The sequence below is a fragment of the Panicum virgatum genome, chromosome 9K, assembly GCF_016808335.1.
Source record: "Panicum virgatum strain AP13 chromosome 9K, P.virgatum_v5, whole genome shotgun sequence".
Classification (NCBI taxonomy): domain Eukaryota; kingdom Viridiplantae; phylum Streptophyta; class Magnoliopsida; order Poales; family Poaceae; genus Panicum; species Panicum virgatum.
In genome coordinates this window covers 56,051,519-56,067,618 of record NC_053144.1, presented here as the reverse complement: position 1 = coordinate 56,067,618, position 16,100 = coordinate 56,051,519, and the positions used below count along the sequence as shown (strand labels likewise).

The 16,100-nt window shown below is 47.0% G+C and overlaps 1 protein-coding gene across 1 annotated transcript; it reads left to right on the top strand.

The window, feature by feature from the left end:
* Positions 1-14,646: 14,646 nt before the first annotated feature.
* On the top strand, positions 14,647-16,043 carry LOC120648152 (ricin B-like lectin R40G2). Its single transcript, XM_039924900.1, has 5 exons — positions 14,647-14,754; positions 14,912-15,009; positions 15,139-15,457; positions 15,617-15,736; positions 15,810-16,043. Exons 1-5 carry the CDS (start codon positions 14,647-14,649, stop codon positions 16,041-16,043), a joined length of 879 nt encoding a protein of 292 aa, XP_039780834.1.
* Positions 16,044-16,100: the final 57 nt, after the last annotated feature.

Here is a 16,100-nt window from a genome sequence, read left to right as displayed (position 1 = left end):
GTCTCCCTCCTCTCGCCGGTGCTCAAGGTCGGCCTCCCTCGCTCAGCCCTCCCCCAGGTACAGCACACCTCGCCGCACCGAAGCTCCCAGACCGCTTCCCCACTGCCCAAGCCTGCCCAGATCCCCGCCGCGGCCTCCATTGCGCCGCCGCTCGCCGGCCGCACGTGGAACCGCCACTCCGCCCTCTCCCTTCCCAAATCGAGCACCCCACAAGCTTGCCCTTGCCTCAGTGAAGCTCCCAAGCCGGCCACCCCATCCCTACGCGCCGAAACACCGCCGCCGCCGCACGCCATCACCGCCGGCCGCCTGATCCCGCGGCCAGCCCTCCTCCGACCGCCCCCGCCCCCAATAAGGGACTCCTCAGGTGCGGGTTGACCTCCCCGTGCTCCCTCGCCCCTTTCCCCTCACAGCCATGGCCCGCCCTCGCCGGAATCCGGCAAGGAGCGCCGCCTCCTCTGCTCAACTCTGCTCGGCGTGGTGGCAGGCGGGCGGGGGCCGGCGTAGCTCGGGCTGCTCGGCGCGGCGGCAGGCTGCCGGGGACCGGCGCGATGGCAGGCGGGCGGGGACCGGCGCGGCTCAGGCTGGTCGGCGCAGCGGCAGCGGCTGGGGACCGGTGAGGCGGCAGGCAGGCGTGAGCGGTGGGTGAGATGTCGAGGGCATTTGTGTCTTTTCAGCTTGCACTTAACACCGTTAACTCTCTTTCATGGAACAGGGGCAAGTGGAACCTTCAGATTCAAAAAACAGGGGCAAACATGCAAAGTTAAAAAAATAGGGGCAAACGTGCAGTTACAGGTCAAAACAAGGGCAGTTTTGCAATTGACCCTATAAAATAATATCAAATAACTCCTTAATTTTCATATATATTATCCAATGATAAGATAATAAAAGTTAAAATCAACCCTAAATCTGAAACAAAATTATGTTATTATAACAAAATCTTAAAGCACATCAATATAAAATTCTAAATTACTATTCATATCATTATTAATACATTATTTATGTTATTACTTATATAAACATATATACTAACCATAAGGTGTTTGTTACCATATATTCATGTACAAAAGAAGAGATAAGAACACCAATTTTCATGTTGTTCATGTAGCTTAACACAAAGTGTTCAATTAAACACATATCAAACATATATGGAGGTGTGATGCAAAGTGTGAAAAATTGTTAGTAACTAAACCTATCACATTTATTACAATTATATAATGATAAATATGTACATTTGTCGTACTGGATAAGAATATTTAATTAGTTAAAGAGAGCGTGAGATAGATCATTATTAGATATCTCTAACTAGCCCGTGCGGGAGCACGGGTTGATAGACTAGTACAAGCTAAAGCACTTACAAAAAAAAAGCACTAATTGATCCATGCTCCACACCACACCCCATCCCTTGCATATGGCAAGGAGTCATGTTTAAGCCACAAAAAGTTGACATGTTCTTACCACCAAAGACGAGGACCGCAGTCTTGGGAGAACATATAGAAGCTAGAGAAGAAGGTGTAAGTAAAGGACGAGAGGAGGCAGAGCTCTAGTTGCTAGTATTCTTTGAATTGTATGGCAGATAAAGAACCAATGCAGGTGATGGCCATGCATGAGCGAGGGATTGTTGATGAGCGCACCATGGTAGCAAAGTATTATTCCCTTCATTTCACAATGTAAGATGTTGCTTGATTCAGAGTACTGCCTCTAGGGTTATACTTGGCTTGTTCTTCTTAATTGCTATAAAATCAATCTTACTATATATTACTATTGGAGACTCTCATGAAGCCTTACATGAAGTCATCTAGGATCCTAGGTACACATTTAAAAAAATAGAGAAATTCTATAATTCTCACAAAAATCGGAAATATCCTACCATCAATTCGACAACTATAATCATAATAGCCATTGGATCTGTTATCTTTTCTCATAAATTATCCACCTCTGTTATTATAAAAATAGACTAAAATAATCCCCTAAATATGTATATAAATTACTCACCTCTGTCATTATAAAAAATCTAAAATAATCCCATAATTTAGCATATAAATTATCCAATTATATCATTATTAAAAGTTAAAGTAACCCCTAAATCTAAATTATATAATTATAATAAAATATTAAAGTGCGCTAATATAAAATATAAAAAAATAATATTTCTATTATTATTAATATATTATTTTTGTTATTGTTTATATAAAAATACTACACACAATATGTGTCAGCATGTATTCATGTACGTGGAACAGATAAGAATACCAATTCACAAACAAATGGTTCAATTAAATATATATCAAACATGCATGGATGTGTGATGCAAAATGAAATCTGTTGCAACTAGATAATGAAAAAAATATATCTTAGAGTATGTGTTAGAATATTTAATACATGAAAGAGGGCGTAAGATAGATAATTATAATCTATAAGCTTTATTTTTATATTTGTCCTAATTAGACTGTGCGGGAGCACGGATTAGTAGACTAGTACTTTCAAATTTGAATCTAGTGGTGGTACTAAATTTTGTGTTCCACATTCCACGAATTCATAAGCTAATTGGTGGATAAAGATCATCAACCTACATTCGCCTCTTATAAAAACATAATAAATGGAGGGAGTGCTTTCAAGTTTCAAAGGCGAACGGAACTGAACCAGTTTTTAGTAATGAATACAGTTTAGTCAATCGCCCCATCCTAGAAACTTATCAAATGGTGGTTTTGATGATGATGTAGCTACTTATCTCGACAATGATTATTGTTACTAATATAATCCATCTTTTCCATTTTGTCGTTAACTGCAACGTGTCTATGGTGTGTGAGATTTGCTTTAGCAAGCACTAACAACAAAGTGGTTTCTTTCCTTTTATCTATAATACATACGTGCATGAACACAAGTTTCCTTGTCACCCAGCAAGCCCCCCACACGCCAAAAGAACATGATTGTGTGCATGCATATACAATAATGGGAACTTTTCATCCAGGCTGAGGCTGCTAGTATAGTGTTAGCAGCGTCGTCGGTTTTTAATTTCCCCCTAGAAACTTTGCATGTACAAAAGTACGCAATAATTCTAGTATTCATCGATGATGGCACATCATTGTTGTGCAGAGTAAAATGAACAAATACTCCATTTGTTTGAACACGTCGGAAATAATTAAAGCTGGTTAAAAAGCCCACGAACAAGTGAGGACGGAGTACTTGGGCCCTGTTTTAGTTCCCACCCTGTAAACACAAAAACGCAAAATTTTGCGAAGGAATCTTACTAATTTGAAGTACTAAATAAAGTCTATTTACAAAACTTTTTGCATAGATGGGCTGTAAATCGCGAGACGAATTTAATGAGTCTACTTAATTCAGGATTTGCAACAGTGATGCTACAGTAACCATCCGCTACTTATTAATTAATCATGGATTAATTAGCATCATTAGATTCGTCTCGCGATTACAACACATCTGTGCAAAAAGTTTTGTAAATAAACTTCATTTAGTACTTCAAATTAGCAAGATTTCGTCGCAAAATTTTTTTTTGCGTTTACACCTGAGGGAACTAAACACGGCCTTGATCTCATTCCTTGTTTTTCTCACTTATAAAGAACCTTGCGTTGGCACCATTACATTCTACTATAGTAGATTAGTAGTACAAGCCAATTCCCTGACAATGAATGAGGTGATGAATGAATGGATGTCACGTCCATGTCCGACACACGACGATGCGCGGACAAATCATCTTCGATCGGGGTGCCGACCTGGGGACCATGGAAAAATAGCTTGATTCGCCAGGGAAACAAAAGCCACGCGCGGCGGCCCCCCGCTAGCTAGAAAAGCTAAAGCGGACAAAGTGCGCCGCCCTGAAATTCCCTGCTCCTCCTCCCCCACCCTCTCACCGATGGCGATACCCTCCTCCTCAGCTGCGTCCCAAAAGCCAAACCGGCGGCTGCATGTGTGATGTCCATACGTGCAGACATGCAGCCGATCTATCTACCCAGTCGGTTTTCCAGAGCCTGACTTCACCAAGAAGCTTGCCATTTCTTTCCGCCGGTAGTGTCTGCGGCTGCAATCATGTTCGCGGTGGACGTATATATGCTCGTGTCTTCAGGACCAAAGGAGAGAGAGAGAGAGAGAGAGAGAGAGAGAGAGAGAAAAAGAAGAAGAAGAAGTGGGCTGGCTGCTTGCTCAAGGTCTCTGAAGTTACTGCGAACGGGTAGGGCGACCAAGAAAAGGGGGAGACACGACACGGACCGAGCCAGCAGAGAACGACGGCTAGGATCTCTGACGAGAAACCATGAAGGTTCGGCTGTCGGCCGGGCGTGCAGCTAGCGATCACGTCACGTCCCTCGCCGGAGCCAGCACCCAGGAAGCAGCGATCGATCTGTTCCCTTTCCCCGGAAGCAGGGGCATGCGGACAGAGCGTGCTGCGGCTGCCCTCGGGCCGTGGCTCGGGTCGCGCAGCGCACGGCGCGGCATGGCATGGCCGTGGTGGTATGGTCATGGTCAGCAATGTCCGCTTGACCACCCATGCTCGTTGCTCGCCAAACTGTGCGGAATGGCGGCCTCCGTTTGGCCGCGACTGCCGGTGCGCATGCAAGTACGTAGATGGCCGTCCGCCCTGTCCCTCTCCTGCCGGCGGCCGTGTCAGTGGTGCGGCAGCTGGCCGGCCGGCCGGCCGTAGGGGTATGCGGCTAATTGGTGGAAGCGTTGGGTGTTGCAGCATCAGGAGGGGGATTGGTATGGGAACGCGTGGAAATCCCTGCCGCCGGCACAAAGACGAAGATAATGATCGACATGGGGCTCTTATCCACGCGCAGCGTTCAACCGTCAATGCTACTCCTATGTAGGTCTACTATCTTATCGTCTATTTTTTTTAAAAAAAAGAAATAGGATCAGAGTGGATCTCTGAAAGCGATCGTCAGCCAAAGAAATGGAATCAGGATGAACAGTCAGCGTTTCATCGAATCCACGCACACTAGCTAATAGACACAACGTTGCGGCTGAACTAAGATCCAGTGCAGTGCACCTGCTGAAAACCTGTCGAGGCCATGGAAATTGCACGGTTGCCGGGTTAACCGAGCCGCGAGCATCGCCCCCTGAGCAACATTCGTTCAGAAGCTGTCTTAGTTCCCCACGTGCTCTGTTAGCTGTCGGTCGGTGCCCTCGACTGAGAGTGTTTACTACCAGTCATGTTTTTTTAATCCGGCAGGGTTAGTACATGCCATTGCCATGCCATATGAGCAGACCCAGAGAGGCAGAGACCAACAATCTGCAGATCAGCAGCCCCTCTGTTCGCAGATTCCCTGTCTGCGGGAGCCTGTGATCCAGCAGCACCCGCACAGTGTGTAGCACGTCTGCATCTCCCAAGAGATCACCGGAGCACACTGCACTTACAGCAAACCCGTCAGCGTCGTCCCGGCTCTGGCAGAAGGGCCTACTGCAGAGACAGACCGCGCGGCCTGCGCAAACAGCATGTGCCGGCGCGCGACACCGACACCGGGTTGACCGACGGCGACGCTGCCGTCCCCTGCCTCGGTGGGGGGCGACCTGCAGAACGGACACCGAACTACTCAAGCATCTGTGCACCGGCAAGCCTGCGGCTGTTCGATCGGACGCGCCCGCCGGGCGACAGGCCACGAGAGGGAACCGGCGGCCTGCAGCGTCCCGGCGTGGCGCCCGTGCGCGTGCCAGCTTGCCTGCGGATCACTAGCTAGCGGCGGTTCAGTTGGCTAGGCGAGACTCAAGAGAGAGCGCTGGCGCTCCGTCCCGCGGCGGGGACTGGGGATCGGAGGGCTCTGGAAGAGTAGCATGCGTAGCATGGCATTGCCGTCGACCGACCGACCGACCGGCCGGCCGGCACGCACGGGCCTAGCAGTGGTGTCCCGGGCGTGTCGCCACGGCACGGGACACCGTGGCGGCACGACGCGACCCGCGCTTTTTCCCGCTCGGGCGCTCCGGCGGCCGGCCCTCGCGTCGCGTCGCTGGAGCCCATCCGTGTGGCTGCCTTTGCAGCTGGCCGCCGCGCTTTTTTTCCGGCCGCGCTCCACTGCGCGTCGCGTCCGCATAGTATGTTAGTGTGGCGACGACGCGGCAATAAACAAATGTGGAAGATACCAAATGGTTCGGGAGCAGCTCGGGCGCCGGTGGTCTGCCCAGCGGCTGCCCATGCCTTCGACTTCAACGTGCCTTCCTTCAACGTTGGCGTCTGTGGGCTCGGTTTTGGCCGCCGAGGATGGCGCGTGCACATAAAAAATTTGGAACAGGAACCTGCCAAATTTGAAATTTCGGCCTGCTACTTCTCTAGTCTACTTTTTTTTAAGGGGATTTCTCTAGGCCCTGTTTGGATTTTAGGGGTAAAAAATTGTCTCAAGGTAAATGTTTTACACCTCATATTTGCCTCTAACTAATTTACTCAATGAGATGTTTGGATTTAGGGGTAAACTAGGGGTAAAAGTGGTTGAAAATAGCAATTAATGCCTCCAATTTACCCAGTTTTACTCCAATTTAACACCCTACAAGGGGTAAAAGGGTAAAGAGGGGGACAAATGAGATAAAGAGGCACATTTACCTATATATTTGAATTTTAGAGGTAAATATGGGACAAATTTACTTTTTTTATTCCTTTACCCCACCATCCAAACATGCCCCCAGTCTACTTGAGCTCTGACCTCTGAGCAGCGCATGGAGGAGAAAAAGTTGGACCGGGAGACGGGGATAGAAATGAGGTGTCATCTGGCATGGCCCGGTCCACCAAACAAGGTGGGTGGCAAGTGGCAGGGACGAGCGTTTTTTATATTTTTATATTTTTCAAAATTGTTTTTTACAAAAATATATTTTCGGTTTCACAATTTACAAGTATGTACTGCCGGGCGGTAAAGGTTTATATGTAATTAAAATTTCTATTTTATCGCATGGAGGCCCCTACCGCCCGGCAGGGGGCGGCGGGGGGCCTACCGCCCGGCAAGGGGGCCGCAGGCTCCCACCCCTAATATAAAAGCCGAGGTCCCCAGGTCCCCCCACACCTGCATTTGCAGCAAACAACATCCATAGAGAGAAAAAGGAGAGACGTGGGGTGAGGGAGAGAGTTGCAACAGCGAAACCTTGCTGGATTCTGCACTTGTGATCTGCATGTAAGTTACGTATGAATCCATTAATATTATAAAGCAATTTAATTTAATTAATGCTATAGTATTAACATTTCAGTTCAATATTAAAATTTAAGTTTATTACAGACTTGTTTCTAAATGAATTATAAATTAAAATAGAATTAAGTTTTGGATAGTGAAATATAGTATTAAATTTGTTTATAAATATTGCAGCATAAGGTAATGGCTGCCTCCAATGGCTTCCTCAAAATTAGTCCAGCTTAAATATTTCACATTGTTTCGAGGTATTACAACGCAAGATGTAAAGGAACACCTGCTAGAACGTCGGAAGATATACATAATAGTATGTGAACTAGCGAATCAACCTAATGTTATTGGATTCTTACAAAGTACTTGTAAGATATGGATGCGGTCAGAGGTGTATGAGATGCACATTAAGATAACTCTTATTCAGTTCTAATCCCGTCCGTCATTCGTAATCCATATTTACGAAATAGTAAAATTATTGTGTAATTATATGCTAGGATTACCCCGAGGACAGGAGTTGATTAACAAATCGATACTAAATCTCCGTAAATTGATATGTATCTTCGGTGGAGTTATGCTGCAAACTAGACGAAGGAGGTGGAAAAGATCTTCGGGTGATAGTTCTTGGCCTCCGCAAGAACAGATGACCGGAGATTCGTCAAGTCATGCTGCACCAGCTCAAGCACCAACTTGTGTTAACTGGGATGACGATATGGATGACTTCATGCCCCCAAATCATGCCCTCCAACACATGATGTTTCTCCCCTTGTACACGAATCTAGAACCAGAAAAGAGAGAAAGGGAAAGTCGAGAGGTTCGTCAAGTCATGCTACAACACCTGCAGCACCACCATCTATCAACTGGGATGACGACCTAGATGATTTCATGACATGATCTATAACATATGATGTACATCGGTTTTAGATTGTGATGTAAATTGTGACGGGACGGCAGACCTCCTGTAAGTTTAATTGCAATACTTATATGTTTGCTATGTTTGATTGCAATGATTATATTTATTTATGAATCTTGAACCTCGTGTGGCTCTATGATACAATACCACATAAGATACAATGAACGAAATATAAATAGAACGTTAAACAAAATACCACATAACATATTACATTGAAGGTTTCATTCGTTACAACCAAATTCGAGAGAAATACGCACTGCCAACTAATTAAACAAGACATCAAGACATAGTATATACATAATACATTGCAAGATGTTACGTGCACAACTAGATGCGGCGAATTCTTGTAGGTGGAGCCGATCCATCCGTTGGATTCCCGGAAGGTCCAGCCTCGGCAGCAGCAGTGGGTACTGAAAGCTGTGGGCACTTCTTATAAGTGTGACCGTCTGCTACTCACAAGTTGCACCGTTTTTTCTTCTTTCCAACCTCGGACTCGTCCATTCCGTTCTGGATACGACGCGTCTGCCGTCGGCCTATGACCCTCTTCATAGCTGGATCTGGGATGAGCATTGGATGGGATTTTTTTTGAGTGAATGGTCCTAGAATACCGATGCTGTATATCTCATGACACCAAGTCTGTGCAGCGGCTTCCTTTGTGAAATAGTGAGACATGGGAGCATGGTAAGTGATGCACCTTTGGCTTCTGACATCTGCAGAACACCCTCCCGTCAATGGTTATCAAAACTTCTTGAACTATCCTTTGTCTGCGGACACCCTGTCCGGTCCTGTCCTTACATGATACCTCAAACCTTTGCTCTTTTGTGCCCATCGATATAACTGAGTGAAATCGAGACTTTTCTATCTTTTTTTCCATGTAATCATTGACCCTTCCGCAAAAACGCACTCCTGGATCATGAAGTAAGGAAGCGGTATAAGGATCGATGGACCAAGAGGGGGGGTGAATTTGGCCTTTTTCAAATTTCTAAAACAAATTAAAACAACATTAACCTATGCAATACTAGTAATGCTCAATTCACCAACCGGCTAACTTAAGCAAACTATGGAAACTAACAAAGATACGAAGCTAAGCAAGGTAGAGGTAAGTTATGATCTCTAAGGTCAAGCACATGAATAATTGCATGAAAGTAAGTGCTTGAAAGTAAAGAGAGTGCAAGAGACAACCGGATTTTTTCCCGTTGTGTCGATGTGTTGGCACACACCCCTAATCCATGTTGTGACACTCACTAATAGTCTTGTCACCTCCCATATCACCGAGACTTGGGCGCTCACTAAGTGTCTCTGTTCACCATCCCGGCGTGGTGGAGCTCAAGCCACGTACAAACTTCTTCGGGCTCCCACAATCCTTGGCAAGCTCCGGAAGAAACACCTTCAATCACCAAGATCGCCTAGGTGCTGCCAAACACCAAGAGTAACAAGCTAGGGCCTTCACTTGAGCAAGAAAGGATGCACACAAGCTTCTCTCTACTCAAATCTTTAGTCTTGCTTCTTGAATTATTGAATAAACAAATGTGTGGAAGATGAAGCTCAAGGTGGCTCTCAACAATTGTATGAGTGTATGAATGTTGCCTGGTGTCAAGAGAGAGCAAAATGACCCATTGGAGGGGTATATATAGGCAGCTCACACGAATAGAGCTGTTGGAGAAAAGCTGCCAGAAAAGTACTTAACGCCGGTTAATCCGACGAGCCTCCAATAGCCAGCGTCGGTTTAACCGATGAATGTAAACTGCCCATTTGGAAAACTAGCCGTTACAACTCGGGCAGATTAACCGACGTATCATCGGTTTAACCGGTGAGTGTAGTTGTCCACTGATCAACTGAAAAACCAACTCTCTGGACAACTGCACCGACGTTAACTCAAATCCATCGTCGGTTTAACCGGTGAGTACAACTTCTGAAATCCCTTGAAAAACCAACTCACTGGACAAATGCACCGACGTTAATTTCAAATATCGTCAGTTTAACCGGTGTATATAACTGAAACATCCTGGAAAACCAACCTTCTGGACAACTGCACCGACGTTAATTTTCATATCATCGGTTTAACCGATGTATATACTTGTCCAGACTCTGATAACTGCGTTTAACCGACGTATAGAAAAATGGAGTCGTCGGTTAAACCGGTGTATAGACTTTTTCTGATTTTGTCTTTTCTGATTTGAGTCTTGAATGAAATCCAAATATTCTTGAGATATAAGTTGAAAACCACTTATTTGAACTTCTTTAGAACCTGAGTGACACTAGTGTGCATCCATTTTTGATTGACCATGTCCATGCTCAAGTTTCTTAGCCTTAACCCCTCTTAATAGTGTGACATCTACAAAACTATAAAACCTATACTAACCTAAGTGTCCTTCTCAACTTTATGACACTTAGGACTAGAAAGATCCTTAGTCTTGATATATATTTGAGTTGAATACCGAGATCGCCTTTTTGAATAATGAAATTTAGGGGCCTCTTTAACATATGACCAAATGAGCAATAATGTTTCATTAAGCTGCACAAACTCATTAGTCACAATAATGGTTGTCATTAATCACCGAAACATACCTAGAGGGCCTAGATGCTTACAAGCGGCTGATGCGTACCGCTCCCTAAAATACCTTACACATCCATACATGATGAACTCAACAATGCCAACAAGAGGAAATCCATGAACACGACGCATTACCATATTGTAACACTCAGCATGGTTGGTCGTCTCGATCCCGTAACGCCTCCCATCTGTGTCATACAGAAGTGACCACTTCTCTTTAGGCGCACCATCAATCCACTGTGAAAATGGCTTAGCATGTCCAACTACTGAATCTGTAGAACGTCTCCTGTTGGATGATGAGGCCTGGCTCTTAAGCAATTCAGCGCTCTTGTCATCAATAATACCACAAAAGTATCAAACTTCTTCTGCTGATTCTGAGTGCACAATCGTTTGAACAAATTCATCAGATCCTTATTCTTGAACTGCTCATAAAAGTTAGCAATCATATGCCTCACACACCACCTATTGACAACATCTGTCCATATAGAAGGTGAAAATTGACTACCTTCTTGGAGCTGCATTATAGCTGCAAGTAGACATGCATGCCTATCACTGATAAGGCAAACATTAGGCCTTCCAGCAACAACGTGAATCTTCAGACGTTCAAGAAACCAATACCAGCTTTCTGTGTTCTCATTCTCAACAAAGGCAAAGGCGATGAGAACTATCTGCTTGTTGCAATCAATTCCGATCGCTGTCAATATTATTCCCTTATACTTCCCTGTCAGAAAAGTGCCGTCAATACACAGAACAGGAAGGGAGTAAATGAAGGCCCTCACACATGCACCAATGCAGAAGAAAGCTCGCAGCAAAATGCTTGGCCCCCTGACAAGCTCGGTACACTGTATGTATCATAAGCACTTTCAGGATTTCTGTGCACAATTGCTTCAAGCATACAAGGTAGGTTGTCATATGAAGCCTCATAAGTGCCAAACCGCATCTCAAACACTTTTTGTTTAGCCCGCCAAGCCTTTGCATAGCTGGTCACATACTGGAAATTCTGTTCAATGTCCCTAATTATCAATGCAGGCTCGTAATCCATTTTGTCAAGAATCACCCCAAACATCTTTTTGGCCACGAAAGTAGATGTGATATTACGGTGATGTCCCACAACACCTGTCAATCTACAAGTATGTGGTGTAACAATTGAACATTCCCAGTGTGTTTTGAACTTCCCCTTGTAGGCATGCACTCGCCATGTACAATCTCTATCTGCACACCTCACCTCGTATTCTTTGCTGCTAGACTTCAACACTCTGAATTCCTTCCTCAGAGATATAGCCCAGACCTTCACAGTATCCTTCACATCTTCAATGGTACGATACTTTGCCCCTTGTATGACCTCATTCACTCTGTATTCAAACTCCAGACATCTAATATCTTGTACCACTGGATTATCAAAACTCTCTTCACGCCATTCACCTAGCACTGGGAAGCGCTCATCGTCCTCATCGTCCGATGAGTCCCCACATTGCTCTATTATTTGTGCATCCTGGTCTTCTTTCTCCATGTCCTCCACAATTACAGGTATCCGCTCGCCTTCATCTGCTAAACCTTGTAGTTCTGGTTCTGGTTCTGCAGCTTGTACGTTCTCTTCTTCTTTATCCTCTTCCAACTCTTCATTCACCTCATATGTTGTGTGTGTTGATCCTTCACCTAAATCACCGACCTTCTGGTGAATCTGAATTACCATTGCGAGAGGCCACCCTCTTTGAAGAGCTGTCTGCATGTAATGTTTCCATTCTTCCATACTACTTATAAGCGTCAGCTCCCAGAAATCCCCATTTGTTTCCCAGGAAGTCGCGGTATGAACCGTAAGCAAATGAGTCTTTGGATTCACATTGAACTTCCCGTGAAGCCACTTGCGTATGGAACCAAAACTCATCTCTAGTGGTTTATCTAGACTGCACTGTCTTCGTTCTAATGATGATAGATTTACTCCATAGGAATCACGAGTAATTCTATAGAAATCACCGTAATGAACTTGAAACGCCACCTTGCTCGATATATCTGGCCATCCAAAGACTTAATTTTAATTAAACCAGTTTCTAAAACCATGGTACGCCTTCAATTATAACTACTAATCCGAACCCTAAGCGGTTACAATTATAAAAAAACACTAATTATAGAATAAAAAATACAAAAAAAATTAGAATGACAAAGTTGATAAATATTGGTTACCAGCGGTTCGCATCCAAAATCTGGCAGGGCTTCGCTGTTGCAACTCCCTCCCTCACCCCACGTCTCTCATTTTTCCCTCTATGGATGTTGTTTGCTGCAAATGCAGGTGTGGGGGGCCTGGGGGGACCTCGGCTTTTATATTGGGAGTGGCAGCCTGCCGCCCCCCTGCCGGGCGGTAGGGGCCTCCATGCGATAAAACAAAAATTTTAATTACATATAGGCCCCTACCGCCCGGCAGGGGGGGCGGCAGGGGTCCTGCCGCCCATCTGCGGGGCGGCAGGCCCCCCCTGCCGGGCGGTAGGGGTACAAACCTGTAAATTGTGAAACCAAAAATATATTTCTGTAAAAAACGATTTTGAAAAATATAAAAATATAAAAAACACCAAGGATGACGTCGACAGACAAGAGCAGGCCCGAGGACCGGGAAAACGGCCTGCGCAACATGGTAGGCCTAGGCCTCAAGGTCATGGCTGTTTCACCAGGGTTTGGGACGGCTTTTTTATTTTTATATTTTTTAAAAATGTTTTTTACAAAAATATATTTTCGGTTTCACATTTTATATTTTTATACCCCTACCGCCCGACAGGGGGCGGCAGGGACCTACATGTAAATAAATATATTTTTTTCGCGGAGGCCCCTGATGGGAGCACACCTGCCGCCCGGTGGAGGGGCGGCAGGCAGCCCGCCCGCCCGGCAGGAGGGCGGCAGGCTCCCCCCCTCCAAATATAAAAGCTGAGTCCCTTTCCTCGCACCCTCATTTCCTGCCCACGAGATCCAGAGAGGGGGGGGAGAGAGGAGGGGTGAGGGAGGTAATTACACCGGCGAAGCCCTGCCGGATTTTGGATCCGAACCGCAGGTAACCAATATTTCTCAACTTTCTCATTGAAATTTTTTTGTATGTTTAATTTTATGATTAGTATTTTTTATTATTGCAAACACTTAGGGTTCGGATTAGTGGTTATAATTGAAGTCATACCATGTTTCTAGATATTGGATTAATTAAAATAAAGTCTTTGGATGGCCAGATATGTCGAGCAAGGTGACGTTTCAAGTTCATTAAAGTGACTTCTATAGAATTACTCATGATTCCTATGGAGTAAATCTATCAGCATTGGAAAAAAGACAGTGCACTCTAGATAAACCCCTAGAGAGGAGTTTTGAGTCCATACGAAATTGTCTTCACAGGAAGTTCAATGTGAATCCAAAGACCCATTTGCTTACAGTTCATACCTTGACTTCCTGGAAAACTAATGGGGATTTCTGGGAGTTGATGCCTATAAGTACTACGGAAGAATGGCAACATTACATGCACGCAGTTCTTGAAAGTGGGTGGCCTCTCACAATGGTAATTCAGATTCACCAGAAATCCGGTGATTTAGGTGAAGGGTCAACACACACAACATCTGACTGAAATGGAGAAATGGAAGAGGATAAAGAAGAGAGTGCGAGGGATTACCTCCCTCACCCCTCCTCTCTCCCTCTCCCCTCTCTGGATCTCGTGGATAGGAAATGAGGGTGCGAGGGAAGGGGCTCAGCTTTTATATTTGGGGGAGCTTGCCGCTCCCCTGCCGAGCGGGCGGGCTGCCTGCCGCCCCTCCACCAGGCGGCAGGTGCTTGCCGCCAGGCAGGTGGCGGCAGGCTCCCATCAGGGGCCTCCGCGCAAAAAAAAATTATATTTATTTACATGTAGATCCCTGCCGCACCCCTGCCAGGCGATAGGCCTCCTGCCGCCCCCCTGCCGGGCGGTAGGGGTATAAAACTGTAAAATGTGAAACCGAAAATATATTTATGTAAAAAATGTTTTAAAAAATATAAAAATAAAAAACTCGCGCCGAAGGTTCAGTTTCGAGAGCCGAAGCACAAGCCTCGTAGCTCCGGGCACGCTACCAGGCATGGCTTCCACGTTCAGGATCCGCTGCCGCGCGTCCGAGGACCTCACCCTCGCCGTCGGCGGCGGCGAGCCCATCCTCACCAAGGCCGACGGTCGCGACGACCGGCTGGTGGGAAGCCTTTAGTCCCTTCGTTTCTCGCATCCTTCTTTCGTCTCGAACTTTTACACGGCTAGTGCACTTCACTGTTCTTACACTCTTTTTTGTTGAACGAAATGTTCTTATCTTTCCATCATGTGCGGCGTTTGCATTGGCTTGGGTGATGTAGCTGTGGCTCAAGGACCTGGCGTATGGTGCCGGAGTCACGGACGAGGCCGGCTCACCGGCGTTCGCGCTGGTCAAGGAAGCCACCGAAGAAGTGCTGAAGCACTCCCTCGGACACGGCCACCCGGTGAGCCATTTTCTTGGGGTTTTTTTTTCGCCATTCCTCTGTACTGTTGGGATGACTAATACAGCAGCGGAAATGTCTCCTTTTTCCGTTGATCTCTCAATCAGGTCCGCGCCGTCAAGCTCCACCTGGCCGGGTACGTGGACGAGTCGGTCGGTCCTGTGGGCCGAGAGCGAGGAGGACCTGGGCGACGGCTTCCGCCGCGTCCACATGGTCAACAACCGGGACTTCATCCTCGACGCCGAGGAGGCCATCCCTGACCTCGGCGGCGCGCGCGACGGCACGCGCCTGATCCTCTTCCGCTGGAACGGCGGCCTGAACCAGCAGTGGCGGATAGCCCCGCATGGTGCCCCTGTCCCAGCCGTGCCAGAGCACGCGCGGCCGCTGCGAATCCTGTGCCAGAGCGGGCAGGGGCTGAGCCTCACTGTTCGTGACGGCGCCGCCATCCTCGCCCGCGCCGACGACGAGGACGAGCGCTAGGTCCGGTTTTGTTTATTTGGTCCCTGCAGCGCTCGTCAGCGCGCCGTCGCTCACCTCACACGCCAATGCAAAATCTTTTTTTTTTTGTGTGTGTGTCTCGTGCAGTGCTGGATCCAGAGCTTCCGGAACGCCGGCCACGTGACGGACGGCGCGGGGCGCCGGGCGTTCGCGCTCGTGAACCGGGCCACCGGGAAGGCGCTGGGCCGTCGCCGCGGCGACGAGCTGGTACGCGTCCGTCTCTTCCCCGTTCTATCTGCGAAGCGCGCGACGCTGGGTGCTCACGTTTTTTGCACGGCAGGTCTGCCTCGGCGGCCACAGGCCGGACTCCGTGGACGTGGCGCTGCTGTGGACGCAGAGCGACGACCTGAGCGAGGGGTTCCACCACATCCGCACCGTAGGCGACGTCGACACCGTCCTTGACGCGGCGAACGGCGTGCCTGAGGCCGGCGGCGCGCATGACGGGACGCCCATCTTAGTCTTCCCGTGGAACGGCGGCTGCAATCAGAAGTGGAAGATGCTTCCATTCTATTGATGACTTGAGAGTTGACGATCGAGCAGTTTAAACCGTTTGATGTCTGTTGATGCGTTT

Coding starts and splice junctions, on each gene's coding strand:
- LOC120648152 (XM_039924900.1), top strand. CDS start 14,647: ATGGCTTCCACGTTCAGGATCCGCTGCCGCGCGTCCGAGGACCTCACC. Junction 15,458..15,616: donor GGCAGGGGCTGAGCCTCACT/GTTCGTGACGGC, acceptor TGTCTCGTGCAG/TGCTGGATCCAGAGCTTCCG. Junction 15,737..15,809: donor GTCGCCGCGGCGACGAGCTG/GTACGCGTCCGT, acceptor TTTGCACGGCAG/GTCTGCCTCGGCGGCCACAG.